The 19,939-nt window shown below is 42.2% G+C and overlaps 1 protein-coding gene across 2 annotated transcripts in view; it reads left to right on the forward strand.

Annotated features, from left to right (window-relative positions):
* Nucleotides 1-19,939, forward strand: part of MYLK4 (myosin light chain kinase family member 4) — a 101,002-nt gene that overhangs the window by 48,191 nt on the left and 32,872 nt on the right. For both annotated transcript variants that reach the window (XM_080655972.1, XM_080655971.1), the window contains exons 2-6: nt 5,604-5,682; nt 9,754-9,859; nt 17,216-17,309; nt 17,382-17,491; nt 18,383-18,524. In XM_080655972.1, the coding sequence (XP_080512098.1) occupies nt 5,604-5,682; nt 9,754-9,859; nt 17,216-17,309; nt 17,382-17,491; nt 18,383-18,524 (531 nt within the window). The remainder of the gene's footprint in view (nt 1-5,603; nt 5,683-9,753; nt 9,860-17,215; nt 17,310-17,381; nt 17,492-18,382; nt 18,525-19,939) is intronic.

The following is a 19,939-nucleotide window of genomic DNA, read 5'->3' on the forward strand; positions in this document are numbered from 1 at the left end:
TTCATTTTAATCAAACGAACATCAAGGAGCTATAATCCTATTTATACCTGCATATGAAATTGGTTATTAAGGCACATGCACGCGGGCGCGCGAACACACACACACACACACACACACACACACACACACACACACCCATTGCACTTTCTTAGTAACCTCCACGTAGCTTTTGAAGTCCTTAGGTGCTATTCTGGTGACAAATCCCAAGAAGACAAAAGCTTGCCATGACACATGGTGCTGTAAATAACGCGATGCCCTGAGTCCCCCTCGTCTGCTCACCTCCATTTTGGTGGAGGAATTAAACCATTTCCAGTGATCAGATTTTGTTTCTAATCCTCCGCCCAGTGCATCAATAGGTTGCCTCTGCACATACCTTGATGGGAATTGAATCCTCTACCTGGGCATGTGCCTCAGCTGGGATCAGGCTCGAAACCTGGGCATGTGCCTAACCAGAATCGAACTCAAGACCTTTTGGTATAGGGGAGGATGCTCCAACCAGCTGAGAGACCTGGCCAGGGCTCAATTCCGAGATTTGACCAGGAAGCAAGGCCGAGGATTTCAGGCTGAGCCAGGCTGGCTCTTTGATTGGCTTGCTCTCCCTGGATGCCCTTGAGATCCCTTAGAAGGGAGGGGCATGTGTTTTAGGGCAGTATACTAGTGTATCTCATATTCATTCCACATAGGTGTCCCTGGGTGGGGGTGAGGAAGAGGCAGTGGTTAATCCATCTGGGAGAGGGTTAAAGACCCTTGCTGGTGTGGGGAGGGGAGCAGGGATTAAGAGAAACATGGAGTCTCTAGTGTTAGCTCTACCATTTAAAACTGTGGTCCACAGAGCAGCCTGGGTGGTAAGGACTCAAAAAAAAAAAAAAAAAAAAAAAAAAGGAGAAGAAAATAGTAATAGGAACTATAGCTGACAGGGCCAGAGGCTCTCAAACCTTGCAGCACATTGGAGTCAGTAGGGTGTTTATGCAGAGGTTTGGCGGGGAGGGAGTAAAAATACCAGCTTCCAGCCCACCCCATCTTTAGGGGCAGGACTCAGGCATCACCAGTTCTCAGCTGCCTCCCAGGTGGCCAAGAACCCTGAGTCAGAGCAAAGGAGAGTATGCAGGGAAGGTAGGGGGATGGCACACAGGCCTGCAGGCCAAGCAGTCACGTTGGCAGTTTGAGTGGGAAAATGAAGGGTTACACAGCAGAGGGCTCAGTGTTTTTTGTTTGGGGAAGACAGGAAAGGTGATAGTGAGAAGGAAATTTAAAAGAATATGAATCCATTAGTAGACCTCTGATGTAAGCTCATCCAATGAGCATAGGATGAGGAAAAAAATAAAACCTGTATGATCAAAAGACCTAATGTGACTAAATATTTAGGTGAAGATTTTTAATTGGTTCCAAGTTATTTCTAACTTGTTATTTTAAAATCAACAAAGATAGGCTTGATAGAAGAATGGAGGAGAACACGTATTGTAAATATTTGTAGCTCTGGTCCACAGCCTGTCCCCTGATGGTGGCAGACAGATATTAGGATCCCGTCATTCCCATAACTTTCAGCTCACACACACCTCCTCAGGACAGAACCTGTAGCCCGAATGGTCTGGGTTATAACAGGAGGCTATCAGGACAAGAAAACCTGAACATGTATTTAAATGAAGAAACGTCCATAGTCAGTTAGAAATAACCTGATAGAGTCCATTTGACCAGAGCTGCTCTCCCAGTGTTTTTTGTTTGTCTGTTTTGGTTTTGCTAGGGGAGGCTTTGTTCATGGTACTGCTCAATACATCTTATAATCAAATAAAAGTAAAATTACCCATGTGTCTGCACTTGGAAGATTGTCCAATTAGGCTTTTCTGAACCAGCACCTTTAATTTCAGGCCCTTCCTTGCTGTGCTGTCTCGTTGAGGAATCCCGTTTTCCTGGTAGGTGAATGAAGAACTGTCCGGGTCATAGTGGGCGCATCCAAGGCTTTCATTTGCCCTGCAGGGTTATTTTCCTAAAATAGCCGTTAAATTATTACCTGCTTTCAGCAGCTGGAGAGGGTCCATTTACTGAGGTCGGAGGTCAAGGTTAACCCTGTCCCTTTCTGGATTCAGTCAGTTGGATCCTGTCCTGCTTCTTTCCAAGCCAGTCCCCACAAGCCACAGCACAGCTTATGTTGAGTGAGAACTGTTTTTCTCAGACAGGGACTGACACAGAATTTGAGTGTGTCCTGAAGATTAAGAGACATAGGGTTATTTTATAAGTGAGCTCTAAAATTATCTTCCTTGCTCAGGCAAGGAAATGTAGTTTTAATATTTCTTATGAAAATTCCTCTTTGCATTGTTTTAGGCTCTATGCTTTCCTCTTCCCCATGAGGAGCCTAATCAAAGTCGAACAAACTCATTATAAAATGTTATAATTGTGTTTATACTTATAGGCATTAGGCTGAAATCACCAAGAGGTGTTCATCTTGGCATCTTCATAAACAGTCACATGGAAAGCCCTCGGCTCAGGGTAGGCAGTTACTCTAGTCAAGTCCCATTCTGATGTCAAGAAAACATTTTCTGCAGCAACTAGAATCCCAAAATGAAGAGATGTGGCTACAAAGAATGTGAGCGCCGGTGACGGTGACAGGGATGCATATCTGATGGTGCCTGGGTAGCCCTGCTTTTCCAATGCAGCTTTTCTGCGATTCAGCTGCTGAAAGGATGCTTTCACAATGAGGGCACCACTTTGAAAGCACGCTTCCCTTCTTGGGTTCAGCAAGCATTTCAGAACTCCGAGCCCCTGTGTGGTGCTGGGGGAGCAAAGGTGAAGAGAAGGTTTCAAACATTTCCTTCATGCTCCCTAAAGACGACCTGGAACACTCTCTGGCTACGTACAGCCCACTGAGAATCCCAGTCTAGGAAACTGCACAGACTGCAAGGAGCAGAACTGTGTTTCGAATACTTGGGCATTTGGGCCAAGTCACCTTCCCATGTCATTCTAAATTGACTGATGTATTATAAGAGGAATGGGTCAATGGTTACAAAGGAATCCATATGCAAATCTATTTGTGATGACTAAGTGAGTGAATAATGAGTGAACTGTGATCCTCCTGCTGGTCTGGGTTATCAGTGTGAACTTAGCAGAGGAAACTGTCTAAGTCTGACGTGGTTTTTATTATTGAACAGAGGGTGGCAGAAATTTTTACAGAAACATCATGTTTAATGGCATCATCCTGTCCTCTGCAATCAGTAGAAAACAGGTTCAGTTTTTGACAACTAACAAGATGGATCCACAGATGTGCTTCCTATTTTAGCGACTTCCACATCTAACTGGGAAACACAAAGTAAAAACTCTTCAGATTGAAGTTGTTGTCCAGACACAGAAAAGGAGAAATGCAGCCTGTTTTTTTTTAGAATCTCTTCAGTTGAAAGTTCCTCTAGATGTCAGTATTACATAGGGAAATGAAAGTATAATAGACCAAGGCAATGGATAAAGAAAGACCTTACATTATTTAAATGGTAAAACATATGTGATATACAATTGGTGGAAAAACCAGCCTCATTTGGAAGTTGGTTGTTTATATTCCTCAGGATTGAACGGCAGCTTCCCCTGTGACTCGAGTCAGGCTGCTGGACCCCAAGAACACTAGCCCAGTTTGTGGACATTTGCCACTGACATTGTAGACAGCCTTAGAGGCAAATGCTGATCCATCATCACTCCAGTCTTACAATCAAATTCTGAATTTTACACATGAATGGATTGAAAGGAACTGAAACACAACGGTTGTCATTAGAGTCCACTTAGGCATTGACCATCATGTTCCTGCCATCCAGAACAAACCCAGAAGCACAAGGCCTGTCCACCAGGAGTTTTCATTTTGAAAGAGAAGCATTTGAAGGCAAAGTTATAAAGTAGCTTAAGATAAATTTGTAAACTATCCTTTTTTTACTAATTTGGACATATTTTCAAAATTAGACTTAAATTCTCTCTCTTGCCTCTCTTCCATGTTAATTCTAATCTTTTGACCAATAAATATTTCTTCACTCTACTAATTTGTTTTTATTTATATCCTTCTCTCTTAATCTTATTTTTTATCTCCAGTAGTGTTGGCTATGTGGTGGATATTCAATAAATATTAATGGAATCTACCTTGACAATTTAGTAGTTGAGAACACAGATTGACTAGATACCTGAGTTAGAACCCTGGTTATACCACTTCTGGACTATGTAACCCTGGGAAATTACCCAACTTCATTATGTAATAGAGTTAATAGTATCTATCCCAAAGGTTTCTATGAGGACCGACTAAGTTAATAATGTAACCCGTATAGAATAGCACCTGGTATGCAGTCATTGCTTGGTATATATTAGTCACCATTATCATCATTATTATCACTATGTCTCAATCTCTGGGGTAAACACCAGGAATTCAAAGATACATCAGTCTTTTTGCCCATTAGAGGCAAAAAGTAAAAAAAAGTTTAATAAAATGTTGCAAGAGATACCAGGCTTTTGGGGGTTGGGGGTTGGGGGCTGGGAGGTGTGCTGAGTGCTGTGCAAGCGGAAGGGCATTTTTCGTGCAAAGAAAGAAATATGCGTCTATCATCCCTACACTTTGACTTAAAAGAGAAAGTTACAATTTAGGCTGCAATGTCTAATTTTGTTTTAGAACAGATTTAGTAAGCACGCCTCTGTGTTTCAAGGTCCCTGTCAGAAAGATGGAAGTGCTCAACCTATGGAGTTGCCCTTTGGGTTGTTTAAAAGCGCATTTGCAGTTTGTCTTGATGTCTGTGAACTGCACTTACATGGCATTTCATGCATTCAGTTCACCCTGAGGCAAAGCTTGCTCTCTTCCCAAAGGAAAAAGACTGGTTCTTTGGATATCTGTACAACTTCATTAATTTATAATGTATAACTTTAGAATTTGGGATAATTTGGGTGGATTGGTTTACCTTTTATGTGGTATTTAAAAAGGGTTTGCTAAGCTAATTCAGAGAAGCCAGGACTGTGAGAAGAATGTTTATCTGCTTAGGAAAAGGGCCATCTGTTCTAAGCAATGTAAAAGCTCCATTTATAAAAACTTACTTTAGTCTTCTACTTTCTGGTTTATAAAACCAGTCACATAGGTCCTCTCATTTTTTATTTGATTGAAATATGAACCACATCAAGACAATATACACAGAGGTCGAGGGTGACTTGAATATTATCAATATCCTTTAATCTGTTCACAAAATTTGCCTTCTTCTATAAACAGTGCTAGAGTTTTACAGGATTTCTTTTAAAATAGTGAGTTCATTTGTCTTCTAATACTGTAGTCTATATAGAGTTTCATTAATTCAGACTGTTCTGCTCTCTAAATACTATTATTTTTTTTCCTGTGTTTTAATCACATAATATATGGTTCTCAGTCTGGGGTGATTTCACCCCCAGGGGATATTTAGCAATTTCTAAAGACATTTTGAATGTTGCACCTGGGAGGAAGGATACTATTGGCATGTGGTGTAGAAGCCAGAGATGCTGCTGAATGTCTTCCAATGCTCATGGCATTTCCCACAACGAATTATCCAGCCCAGGTGTCAGTACTGCTTAGGCTGAGAAACCCTGATGTGATGTGTAACCTCAATTACTCAATTGTGTATCCACAGGCTAAGGAGAAGGTGTGGTCATATCCCAACCTGAAAGAAATGGCACCTGTCAAAGGCAAGAGGACATTGGTCCCCACAGGTAACAGCTTCAGAAGACCAGATATCTATGGATAAAGAAAGTTCTGTAATAAAAGTCAGGTTGCTGTTGTTCTTATTCAGAGGAAGTTACACATTCATAAAGCCACATGTCGGGAGAAGTGCAATTGAATACCTTTATTTGATTGGCTTTGGGTACTAGCTACCAACTAGAAAATCTTGGGGAACCCATTGGTTAGTCAGTTGGTCATGTTCACGTATACTTTGCTTTTCAAAAACTCTTAACTGCTGATAAAGACAAAGCTGAACAGAGATGCCATTATATGAAGACAAAATGATGCTGATCATACACATCCTCTATTAAAGTATTTGTGTCCAGTGGTGGCTGTTAGAAAGATCTTCTCAGAAGAACCAGCCTTCCTCTGACAAAGAAAAGGTTAATAAACTCCACAAGGAAAATGCTGAGAAGACCAATGCCTCTCTAGTTCAGAGAAGTTTGTCCACATTTCATGCAAAAAAAGCACAAGACAAGATAGAAGATTTTGCTCTAAAAAAGTCCATAGAACCAAGAGAAAATACAGGTGGAAGAGACATTTTATACACAGAGAGACTGTGTCAACAAGCAAAGAACAGTGCAGGAGGTGATAAGCAAGCCACTGTGAATGAAAGTGAATGTCTAGTGTTCAAAAGGGAGGGAAATGGGTTTCATTATAAGGAAGAGACTAATGAAAGAGACCCTGAGAAAAAAGGGGGATCATCTATTGCAAGTGAGACAGTGATGGACAAGTGTTCAAATAAAAAGCAAAGTGTTGATAAAACTAATGGTGATCAGTTCTGTGAAAGGTAGGGGTAAAAACACTATACATCTATACTGATGTTCTTTGTAGATACATGTGCCATTGCAATTTATGGCCATAGCAAACTTATAGCTGAATTAAGTTTAAAGCAATGGTTTAAAAACCAGTATTCACCTGTGTAGATTTTTTTTGGCCATGTTTTTTTTGTTTTTTTGTTTTTTTTTTGTTTTGTTTTTTGCCATTACTTTTTCTTCATGCCTGTGACATGTTCATGCATTGTATTATTTTCTAAGCCTCCTACCAATGGAAAGACAAAATAATGATTAATAGTACTCACATCAATCAATATCTTTTAAAGATCAAGTAAAATTTTCTTATTTTTAGCAATATAGAGCACATCCTTTTTAAGATCAAGAATTGAACAAGGATCAGATTTATTTGTAAGTTAAATCTAATTCTTAAAAAGTTTACCTACCCATTTATACCTGAGAAGTTGCCTATTTCCCTCCAAATATTATGAGGATTGAGTAATAAATAGATTACTGATTCACTCTTCAACTGCAAAGTTTCACAAATGCAGGTCACTATGTAGCCAATTACAATTAATTATCCTATCCTATCTAATAAAAGAGTAATATGCAAATTGACTATCACTCCAACACACAAGATGGCTGTCCCCATGTGGTGAAAGATGGCTGCCCCCATGTGGACACAAGATGGCCTGCAGGGGAGGGCAGTTGTGGGTGATCAGGCCAGCAGGGGAGGGCAGTTAGGGGTGACCAGGCCAGCAGAGGAGGGCAGTTGGGGGTGACCAGGCCGGCAGAGGAGGGCAGTTGGGGGGGACCCAGGCCTGCAGGTGAGGGCAGTTGGGGGGGACCAGGCTGTCAGGGGAGGGCAGTTAGGGGCAATCGGGCCAGCAGGGGAGCATTTAGGTGTTGATCAGGCTTGCAGGGAGTGGTTAGGGGGTGATCAGGCTGGCAGGCAGAAGCAGTTAGGGGCAATCAGGCAGGCAGGCAAGTGAGCAGTTGGAAGACAGCAGTCCTGGATTGTGAGAGGGATGTCCGACTGCCCGTTGGACATCCCTCAAGGGGTCCCAGATTGGAGAGAGTGCAGGCTGGGCTGAGGGACCCACCCCCCCATGCACGAATTTCGTGCACTGGGCCTCTAGTGTTATAATGACCCACAGAATCTATTTGGAACAAAAAGAATCCAAACATCTGTGGTATTTTTTAAAAAATTGGTTTAAGATATAATTCTTATTTTATTTTAAACACTGTTTGAAATCTAATCATGGAGAAGTCTAATTTTCCAAGAATTAAACATAAACAGTTATGTTTACTAAGAAAGTCCATCACTGGGAAGGTGTGCTTCCTAAGATCTGGAGCTGCTGCAAATGGAAATTAGGTCAATTCCTTCACCAAAAAAGGCTTACTCTCATTGCTGTGAATGTCCACAAAGATTATTACTTCTTTTATTAAGCTTTAATTTAGTCATTTCTCTCTTTTATAAAAGAAGCAAGTGAATAAGTGAAGATCAAGTTAGTTACATATTCATGAAATGACTGTTTTTGTAAAGGTTCAATGGAATAAGTTGGGGTCCCAATGAAGTCATTAGGGAGGTTCTCTGGGATCCTAGTTGCCTACATCCATCATTCTGGCACTCAGATCTGATGGGGAAGCATACTGCTCCATTTTATCCCCAAACACTGACATCACAGCCTATCTGTCACAAAGCTTAGGTTTCTTCACCAAAACACCACTCTGAGGAAGCTTTAGTTCTAAGAAATTTGACTACCTAAAAGTTTCCTTCCCAAAATTTTGAGAGTTGCAGCTAAGTTTTATTCTCCAGGTGTGTCAGCAGTGTAAAAGCCATTTCCACAGCACAAATCCTCAGAAAATCAGCAGTAGGACCCATTTTCCCGAGCGCTGAGCAGACAGAGCATGCTGGCAGTAGTAAGCAGAGAGTGGTGGAGGAGCGCGTCATCAGCAAAGAGGACAACAAAAAGAGCAGAGGAGATGTAGTGGGACAGGTGAGGGATGCACACTGAGAAGGACACAGGAAACCAGACCAGTCCAGGGGAACTTAAAAGGCCAAACCCCTGGGGTCCCCTGGATTTAAGACCTCCAGACAGCAAGATCTGGTGACTCCACTGGGTAGGAAACGGCTTTTGTTTTAACCTCTAAAGCTTCTTAACTTTTTCAGCAAGCACTTCTGACTAAATTTAACTTAGCCCAACAGCCTGAAGGAGACATTAGGCTGTGTTGATGCCATTTATGTTTGTAACTCTATCACTTTTTCTAGTCTGAAGAGAAGAATGCCACTGGAAGAATTTTTTCATGACTTTATTTTTCTGCATATTTATGGTATGAGAGGTGAATGTCCATTTCAAATCAAATTCCCAGACTTACATTATCTCAATTAAAAATATTAACACTTGGAAAAGTGCCTAACAAAAGATAAATGTTTAAGAATTATTTGTTGAATACATGTAAATATTTGAAAGCAGAGTTATTATCTATTTACCTCTTTTGTATCTTTTGTATGCATGTAAGCAGGTATGTGCAGTAGATGAGTAAATGGGGAAATGAATAGGTTTGTAGCAAGAAAGCTTTAACAGCAGCAATCATGGAAAAGTGAAGAGAATATTGGGAAAATATAATTTTGTATTTCAGAATCAATCCTGAGGTGGACTAGAGTTTAAACCCTTAGGCTAGAAGGTAGAAAGCAGGAGAAATTTGAGAGCTGTGGAATATATACTTAGCCAGTTTTACTGGGCATTTTATTTCCAGCCAGAAAAAACTCATATTTGTGCCTTAAGTATCTTAAGTAAAGGCTAAAATATTTTGGAAAGTAATATGTAATAATCTCAAATATTTTAATGATATGAAGAAACTTTTCACTTTTTTTCCTCCCTGCTTTAATTAAAATAGATTTGTGGTACTAAAAAAAATGGAACAAACAATATCTCATGTTTGAACTAAAATGACCATAGGCTTGGAAGTCTAACCTATTTGGACTGTCTTGGGGTTGGAGATTTTCAACTATGTTGACATTTCTAAAAGTTGTCCTGAAGATGGTATGAACCAGAGGTTAGTGGTCCTGACATTCTTTCTCAAAGATGTCAGGTGTCACCTTCATGAATCACAGATCATAATATGAAATGAAAAGTTGTACTCCCTAGATCATTAGGAATAAAACAGATGGCCTGCTGTATTTTATTATTAAATGAGCAAAATTTCACTCTGAGGCCCAATGCTTGATGCTATAAAGAGTCTGACTGCTTAACAGATGGCCCTCCTTTCCCTCTCACCTTCTAGATGACGGCCCGGCTCCTCCCGCACCCTTTCATCACCGGATTGTAACAGCCAAACAGACAGCAGTCAACAGTCTCTATACTGTGAGCAGAACAGAAATTTTAGGAGGGTAAGTCATGCTCTATCTTAACACACTTTCAACAACAAAAAAGAGAACTTTTAAAGATCCGGAGGGTTTCTAAATATTTGCCAGTCTTGACCTGAGAATCAGAAATGTCATCAACAAACATTTTAAGAGATTTTAAGCATCACAGATGCCAGAAATTGATGTGGGCATTAAATTCCACATTAATTATCCACTTTGCTTCCCGTATTGCATTGTCTGAGAGGAGAGAGAGCCACTATGAGTCACCAGAAGGTCGAGAAGCTGTCCAAAGTGTGAAAACCGAGAAACAAACTGTGGAAATGAGAGAACACTGTGTATTTCTTGCAGCGTGTGTTAAATCGTTTTGATCCTTGCTGTTGGTTTTCCATTTATGTCGTATTGTATTAATTACTCTTCTCCATTTCAATCAATTACTTTCTTCACTGGATAACTTGTTGGAAGGACATCTAAATGCACAGTCTTTGGCCAAGAAACCAAGATGGCGGCATAGGTAAACATAGGCGGCATAGGTAAACTGCTGCCTCGCACAACAATTTCAAAACTACAACTAAAAGACAGAATGGACACCATCCAGAACCACAGGAAAGCTGGCTGAGTGAAAATTCTACAACTAGAAGGAAACAGAAAAGCTCACAGAGAATTGGAGGTATGGCAAAGGGTCTTTGTGCGCTCAGAGAGGAAGGGCGGCTGAGAGCCTGGCAGACTTTCTCTGGCGGAAAGGGGAAGGAAGCCCCCGACCGCACTGAACCCCAGTTCTGACTGCACTGAACCCCAGTTCTGGGCGAGCCCCTGGGGACCCACGCTCTTATGGGGGGAGTCTGGACTCTCGGGTGGAGACTCGGGAGCTGGGAAAGGCAGAAGTCTGAAGGCGCGCGTGTGCCAGTGCACACAAAGGCTGCGGAGGTTGCCACAGGCTTTCCCTAGAGGAAGGGAGTCGGAGGCTCCTGACTGCACTGGGCCCCAGTTCTGACTGCACTGAACCCCGGTTCCAGGCAAGCGCCTGGGGACCCACACTCTTGTGGGGGGAATCTGGACTCTTGGGCGGAGACTCAGGAGCCAGGGAAGGCGGAGGTCTGAAGGCGCGCGTGTGCCAGTGCGCACAAAGGCTGCGGAGGTTGCCACAGGCTTTCCCTAGTGGAAGGGAGTCAGAGGCTCCTGACTGCACTGAGCCCCAGTTCTGACTGCAGTGAACCCCAGTTCCAGGCGAGCCCCTGGGGACCCACGCTCTTGTGGGGGGAGTCTGGACTCTTGGGCGGAGACTCGGGAGCCGGGAAGGCAGAGGTCTGAAGGCGCGCGCGTGCGCGCAAGGGCAAGGCTGACGGGAAGCCAAGACTGAGACTCCACCCCATCCAAGCTGAGCACAGAGGCTATTGCAATTTGGCAAGTCTAATCCTATAAGGCTGTCTCCAGCACCGAACTTCTCCCAGCATAGACACAGCTGATCCTTACAGCCAACTGGCCTGGAGGTCAATTCTTCCCAGTGATACCAACAACAATAAAGACTTAATTACAACAAGGCTGTACACACAGTCCACAAAGGGATGCACCAAGAGTGTCCACCTCAGGTAACTGGGGAGGCTGAGCCACTGTGCCCTAGAGGACACCTACCACACAAAGCTACTCTACCAACTCATGGAAGCAGCAAAAATGCGGAGACAAAGACACAGATTGCAAATGAAAGAAATGGAGGAAAACAAATGACTGGATATAGAGTTCAAAACCATGGTTATAAGGCTTTTTAAGAATATCCTAGAAAAGGCCAATAAATATAACGAGACCCTCGAAGATATGAAAAAGGACCAACTAGAAATTAAACATACACTGACTGAAATAAAAAATATTATACAGAGACCCAAAAACAGACAAGAGGAACACAAAAATCAAGTCAAAGAATTGAAATACAAAGAAGCAAAAAACACTCAACTGAAAAAGCAAAAAGCAAAAAAAAAAAATCCAAAAAGTTGAAGATAGTGTAAGAAGACTCTGGGACAACTTCAAGCGTACCAACATCAGAATTATGGGGGTGCCAGAAGAAGAGAGAGAGCAAGATACTGAAAACCTATTGGAAGAAATAATGACCAAAAACTTCCCCCACCTGGTGAAAGAAATAGACTTACAAGTCCAGGAAGCGCACAGAACCCCAAACAAAAGGAATCCAAAGAGGACCACACCAAGACACATCATAATTAAAATGCCAAGAGCAAAAGACAAAGAGAGAATATTAAAAGCAGCAAGAGAAAAACAGTTAATTACCTACAAGGGAGCACCCATATGACTGTCAGCTGACTTCTCAACAGAAACTATGCAGGCCAGACGGGAGTGGCAAGAAATTTTCAATGTGATGAATAGCAAGAACCTACAACCAAGATTACTCTACCCAGCAAAGCTATCATTCAGAATTGAAGGGCAGATAAAGAGCTTCACAGATAAGAAAAAGCTAAAGGAGTTCATCACCACCAAACCAGTATTATATGAAATGCTGAAAGGTATTCTTAAAGAAGAGGAAGAAGAAAAAAGTAAAGAGAAAAATTATGAACAACAAACACATATCTATCAACAAGCGAACCTAAAAATCAAGTGAATTAAAAACCTGAGGAACAGAATAATCTGGTGAATATAATAGAATCAGGGGCATAGAAAGGGAGTGGACTGATAATTCTCAGGGGGAAAGGGGTATGGGGGGTTCATGAAGAGACTGGACAAAAATCATACACCTATGGATGAGGACAGTGGTGGGGAGGTAAGGGCAGAAGGTGGGGTGGGAAATGGGTGGAGGGGAGATATGGGGAGAAAAAGGAGAAATAATTGTAATAATCTGAATAAAGATTTATTTAAAAAAAATAAATGCACAGTCTTTCCCTGAAGAAGGTAGAGTGGAGTCCATCAGGGACCCGAAGTCATTACTCTTTCCTCCCTCTTCTGCTTCAGTCACAATTCCCTATGATATCTTGCCATTTAAAGCCAAAATTCTAAAATTTACTACCATTAGCATATCTATATAAAATAGGAAGAGGAAAACAGAAAATTTGTGCAAATACATACAAAATTTACTTAACAGCACACTGGAAAATATCCATAGCTACTGTAATGCATGTTTCTGTGACTGGCTATTGGGGGTATGGTTGACATTTGTAAAGTCGCTTCTTTCTCTTCCCGTTCTGTATTTTTTTGCCCTCTACCACACAGAACCACCTGAACTTTCCTCCTCAGCACCTGATCCTGCAGGACTCCCCTCGGGACTGTGAGGATGCGCTGAGGGAGGAGCAGGGGTTCTGAAACACCAGTAGGTGTTATGGAGCTTGCAGCAGCTTGCCTGGGTCTTCAGCAGCAAGCTAGCACTGCTTCTCTAAAGGAGAGGAGTTATTGGGCAGAAGAGGCTTTGAAACAATCCCCAGCGCCGGTGCTGTGTTTCTGGTGAAGGCTGTCAATGGCTCCTTGAGAAGCTCATTGGATCTTCTTGGTTGTACTGCAATCCACACCAGCTGCTGGTCATCTACTGTCTGGGTTTCACCCAAAACTGGCTGCCAGACCTCACTTGGCAAATAAGTTAGAGGACCACAGTCAAGTGTATATTGTTGCCTCAAAGTGCAAAGAGATAATCAATGGCTGTATCTCCTTTTTGGTAATTAGAGGTTCCAGATGCAGATATTTATTTTTCAACTTTAGTAGAGGATCACTGGATCCCCCCCCCCCCCCCATGCTGGTGGTGGCAGGCCCCTGAATTTTACTGGGGTTTATCTCCCAACCTGTGTCCTCAAGAGTATTTATAATCCCAACTTAGTATATTCAGCTAGCTTGAGTTTATCAGTGTGGTGGGCCAGCAGGAATACTTGGAGGCAGCCTCACCATTCAAGGCACTTGCAGAGTAAATCATGTGAAAGTTGAAGTAGTTCTGAGGTTAAAAGTGATGTGGCACCTCTGCTAAGCCAGGCAGTCCTGGGGGCTTTTGCTAATCTAGGGAAGGAGAAAAAACATTTTACTAATCAGCAGCCACTTAGAATTCAAGTTATCACTTTGCTGTTTATGGACCCATCTGCTTCTGCCAGGGGTGCGTAGCTGAGTTGCATGGGGTGTGGTGGTAGTCATCACCCTCCCTCTTTCGGTTGTTGCCAAGACCCTCACCTCTGCAGGCCTCTAAGAGTGCAGTGACCTTAGGCTCCCGATGCTGTAAGGGAAGCTTCCTTGTGGCCCCTGCTATGAGGGCCATCATTGCACAGGCAGGCACTGGGGTTCTGTCTGTTTTACTAAATCAGGAATCACAGCAAGCAAGTCAGACTGGAAAATTATTCATGAGGGTGCATTGCTATCTGTGATTACCTTTGTAAGAAGATGTCTTACAAAGTGTATATACATTTATATCCAAGCTAAAGTGTCAAAAAGCTCAGAGATGCTGCCCTGGCTGGCGTGGCTCAGTAGTTGAGCATCAACCTATGAACCAGGAGGTCACAGTTCGATTACTGATCAGGGCACATGCCTAGCTTGTGTGCTTGATCATCCCCAGTAGGGGGCATGCAGGAAGCAGTCAATCAATGATTCTCTCTCATCATTGATGTTTCTATCTCTCTCCCTTCCTCTATGAAATAAATGAAAAAGCTCAGAAACAAGTATATATATATATATATATGAATATGTGCTTATATGTAATATTGTTATTACTTCTTTTTAAAATTTTTTTATTTTTTAAAAGATATACTTTATTGATTTTTTAAAAATTTAATAAATATTTATTGTTCAGATTATTACAATTGTTCCTCTTTTTTCCTCCCATAGCTCCCCTCCACCTGGTTCCCACCCCACCCTCTGCCCTTACCTCCCCCGACTGTCCTCATCTATAGATACGCTTTTTGTCCAGTCTCTTCCCGCACCCCCCCACACCCCTTCCCCCCAGAGAATTGTCAGTCCACTCCCTTTCTATGCCCCTGATTCTATTATATTCACCAGTTTATTCTGTTCATCAGATTTTTTATTCACTTGATTTTTAGATTCACTTGTTGATAGACATGTATTTGTTGTTCATAATTTTTATCTTTACCTTTGTCTTCTTCTTCCTCTTCTTAAAGAAAACCTTTCAGTATTTCATATAATACTGGTTTGGTGGTGATGAACTCCTTTAGCTTTTTCTTATCTGTGAAGCTCTTTATCTGCCCTTCAATTCTGAATGATAGATTTGCTGGGTAGAGTAATCTTGGTTGTAGGTTCTTGCTATTCATCTTTGAATATTTCTTGCCACTCCCGTCTGGCCTGCATAGATGGGACAATCGTATGGGTGCTCCCTTGTAGGTAATTAACTGTTTTTCTCTTGCTGCTTTTAATATTCTCTCTTTGTCTTTTGCTCTTGGCATTTTAATTATGATGTGTCTTGGTGTGGTCCTCTTTGGATTCCTTTTGTTTGGGGTTCTGTGCGCTTCCTGGACTGATAAGTCTATTTCACCAGGTGGGGGAAGTTTTCAGTCATTTTCTTCAAATAGGTTTTCAGTATCTTGCTCTCTCTTCTTCTGGTATCCCCATAATTCGGATGTTGGTACGCTTGAGGTTGTCCCAGAGGTTCTCTTACTCTATCTTCAAATTTTTGGATTCTTTTTTCTTTTTGCTTTTCTGGCTGAGTGTTTTTTGCTTCTTTGTATTTCAACTCTTTGACTTGATTCTTGCGGTCCTCTAGTCTGCTGTTAGGTCTCTGTATAATATTTTTTATTTCAGTCAGTGTATGTTTAATTTCTAGTTGGTCCTTTTTCATATCCTCAAGGGTCTCACTAAATTTATCGGCCTTTTCTAGGAAATTCTTGAAAAACCTTATAACCGTGGTTTTGAACTCTATATCCAGTCATTTGTTTTCCTCCATTTCTTTCATTTGCAATCTGTTTCTTTGTCTCCGCATTTTTGCTGCTTCCATGAGTTGGTAGAGTAGCTTTGTGTGGTAGGTGTCCTCTAGGGCACAGTGGCTCAGCCTCCCCAGTTACCTGAGGTGGACACTCTTGGTGCATCCCTTTGTGGACTGTGTGCTCAGCCTTGTTATAGTTAAGTCTTCCTTATTGTTGGTATCACTGAGAGGAATTGACCTCCAGGCCAATTGGCTGTGAGGATCAGCTGTGTCTATGCTGGGAAAACTTCTGAGCTGGAGACACTCTTATGAGATAAGACTTGCAAAATTGCAAAAGCCTCTGTGCTCAGCTTGGATTGGGCGGAGTTTCAGGGTGGAGCAGACAGCCTTGGCTTCCCGTTAGCCCTGCCCTATGAGGCCCCTGGGTCTCAGTGTCCCTCGGTAATCGCTGCAAGCACCTCTGAGAGAAAGCCGCCCTCAAGTTTCGCCCACTGCCAGACAGTCCAGTTTCTCCCCAAATGAGTCTGGGCTCCCAGAAACTCGCCTGGAACTGGAGTTTAGCACAGTCAGGAGCTTTAGAAAGCCAGCTGTGCACTCAGCCTCCAGTGCATTCAGCAGTCAGTCCTCTCTGCGCGTGCATGCCTCCAGACCTCTGCCCTGCATAGCTCCCGAGTCTCAGTGTGCTTTCTCTTTTCCTGACAGTCCAGATTCCCCCCGAATGAGTCTGGTTTCCCAGTATCTCACCCAGGACTGGAGTTCAGTGCAGTCGGGAGCTTCCTTCTCCCTCCCGCTTTAGAAAGCCAGCCGTGCACTCAGCTGCCCGTGCCCACAGCCACCCGTCCTCTCCAAGTGCGAGTCTTCATACCTCAGCCTTTTGCAGCTCCTCTGAGTCTCAATGTGCTTTCTTTTTTTCTTCTAGTTGTAGAATTTCCACTCAGCCAGCTTTCCTGTGGTTTTGGATGGTGTCCATTTTGTCTTTTAGTTGTAGTTTTGATATTGTTGTGCGAGGCAGCAGTTTAGGTGTTTACCTATGCCGCCATCTTGGTTTCTCTCCTGTTATTACTTCTTATTTATTTATTTATGTGCATTTCCAAAAACAACAACAATGATGTGCCTGTTCATAACTTGTATTGTTCACATGCTTACAAAGCCTAGCTTATTATATTTCTATGTATTCGGAACAATTCTAATTTCTTTATAAGAGAGGTTCTCAAATTTTAGGGTGCATATGAATTACCCACGAAATGTTGTGAAATGCAGATTCTGGGGCCTCATCCCAGAATCCTGTCTCAGTAGGTCTGGGGTAGAGCTGTGAAACATGTATTTCTACCCCCAGAAGATTCTGATCCAGTGACCCACAGACCACCCCTTGACACTGTTGTAGAACTTTATTGGCTACTGTAGATGCACTAACAGGTTTGCTCATTCAAACTCAAAAGGAGAAATGCTTGGGGCAACTGCCTCATCTAGTTGGCAGTGACTAAAGCCAGGTTCTGGTGGGGATAGAGCCTCAAGCTGCACCTTGTCCTCTTCTTTGGCAGGGGGCGCTTTGGCCAGGTTCACAAGTGTGAAGAGAAAGCAACAGGTCTAAAGCTGGCCGCCAAGATCATCAAGACTAGAGGCCTGAAGGATAAGGTAAAGGCTGTGCCATGTGGGTGTTTCCTTACTGTTATCCTCACTTCACTGAGTGCCTGTCCCTCTTCTCAGGATGAAGTGAAGAATGAGATCACTGTCATGAACCAGCTGGATCACGTGAACCTCATTCAGCTCTACGATGCCTTCGAGTCTAAGAATGACATCGTCCTGGTCATGGAGTAGTATGTGTTCCCTTCTGCTCCCTCTTCCACTCCCCTGCAAAGCTGTGCACCATGTGAGAGAGACCCGCAGCACCTGTGACCATGGTGCTCTGTCCTATCGCCGAAGTTTCTAGATCCATGCTTGGTGCTTGGTGTACCACTGGTTCTGATAATCTCATCAGTTTCAGAAAGGACATTACTTAGAAATAGCTATTTCCATATATGATTTGATTAATAAGAAGTAGAAAAGCAACATACATCTAACTTTATATGTAAGCTATGCTGTAAAAAATCCAGCTTAAATATTATTCTGGTTGATTTGGAGGATAGTGATGTTTGAACTACATTTTACTGTCCATGTCAAACTCTTAATAATTAGGGCTAAAAAACTTCCATTTAAAATCAGCTTTCTAAAACTTAGTGTTTAGTTAGAAAGTGAATAAGTATTGTGATTCAGTTCATTTTCTCCTCATTTGGGATTTTCTTTATCATTGTTTAATAAGGAATTTTGAATACTAAATATTTACCATCAGCCACATAGAAGCACTTTATCACTAAAATTAATCTGAGGAGACCCTGTCTAACCCTCAGTTGGTGTTTATAATTTCCCTCCCTGCCTTCTTAGAGGCCTCTTTATTTTCCATGTCTGTTAGAAAATGGTAGATGTAGACTTACTCCAGAGCAGCAACCACTGCATGAAAGGGAGTTTGTGACTTTGTAAAACTGATGGCAGGTAAGACAAAGGCCTTCAACCTAAGAGTCATCTAACTGAGATAGCAAAGAAGGCAAAGAAAGAACTGTGTGCACACCTTTATTGGAAGAGCTAGAGGAGTTTACACACCAATCTGCTGCAAGGAAAACATGTTCATGAAGGAATCAAGACTTAGGACTTCACTCCTCTCCCTTCTGCAGTGTGGATGGAGGTGAGCTGTTTGATCGGATCCTTGACAACAACTACAATCTGACTGAGTTGGACACCATCCTGTTCATCAAGCAGATATGTGAGGGAATACGACACATGCATCAGATGTACATTCTTCATCTGGACCTGAAGGTAGAACATGTTTTATATCCCGACCTTTCCCCTTGTGTGAATCAGAGGGCCCTGTCAGACACTATATACCAGCTTGGGACACTGAGACTGTCACTAAGTACATATTAAGTAATTAATAAAAATCCAGATTCTTAACCTTCCCCTTCCATTTCTAACTTCTGTCACCCACTAATATTTGCATTCTCCTTCTTTGGAGACTACTACTTAGATTCTTGCAACTTGTCTGTGTTAAAGGAATCCACATGGAGATCATTTCCCTAAAAGTTTAGAATTAAAACCAACACCACCATCACCAACATGGTGCCCTTGTTGTGTCCCTGTCATTATGTGCTAAATAGGTGGGAGGATTTTACTAGGTCAACATACCCTTGTAGTAGCCAAGCCTTTCAACTCTCCAGGAGTCCCCAGCATTCTTCTGAAACTCACTCAGGCAGCTCTGGACTTTAGGGCTTTGTTTTTTGATGGGCATGCTAGAGCACTGAGGATAAACCAATGGCAGTCTGGGATACAGGGCAGCCAGAAGAGTAGTGAGAAAATGCTGGAAATGGTGGAAAGTTTCTGTAAGCAGTGGGAATCCAAGATGCCTTCCTTTCTTCTCTTATTCAATGACCCTTCTACTTTTGTTTTTGTTTTCTTAATATGTTTTTAATGATTTCAGAGAGAGGAAGGAAAAGGAGAGAGAAATAGAAACATCAATGATGAGAGATAATCATTGATCGGCTGCCTCCTGCATGTGGCCTGACTGGGAATTGAACTGTGATCTCCTGGTTCATAGATTGATGCTCAACCATTGAGCAACACTGTCCAGGATGACCCTTCCCTTTTGATTTCTCTCCCATTATGAAGTCCCTAGGTTGTAGCTAATTACAACCAATGAAAGACCCAGGGCCAATAATTGACCAGCTCTGATATTCCGGCTGAGCATCATGAAATGTATCTTCTGTGTGGCACATTTTCTTGTTGTTCTGTTTACACAGCTTGGCAGTGAGATAAAGTATTCTATGTAACATACCATCTATGGTAAGTCACCAGGGGTTGTAGAAGTAAATACACTTAACTTCCTTAAATAGTTTCCCATGGGCCTCTCTCCTATAACTTGTCTTCCCTCGCTGTTTTGATTTATGTGCTCTGCCTCTCCCATTCACAGGGCAGGAGTAAGTGGTATATAAAATGGCAAAGTCAAAGGTTAAAAATCATTAGCAAAGCCCTCAGCTATGAGCTGAGTTTGAGAATGCGTATTTTCATGGAGCATTTCATTGAGTATGGATATTCTGCAGATATCTCTAAAGGGATTTGATTGGCAACTGGAACTAGGACCCGACCTATCATAAGTCAGACAACTTCATATGTGGCTCCATAATGTTGACTTGAGGACTTGCAGTGAATAATTTAGGCTACGACTTGTATGTAAAGAT

The sequence above is a fragment of the Plecotus auritus genome (genome assembly GCF_963455305.1).
Source record: "Plecotus auritus genome assembly, chromosome: 2".
NCBI lineage: Eukaryota > Metazoa > Chordata > Mammalia > Chiroptera > Vespertilionidae > Plecotus > Plecotus auritus.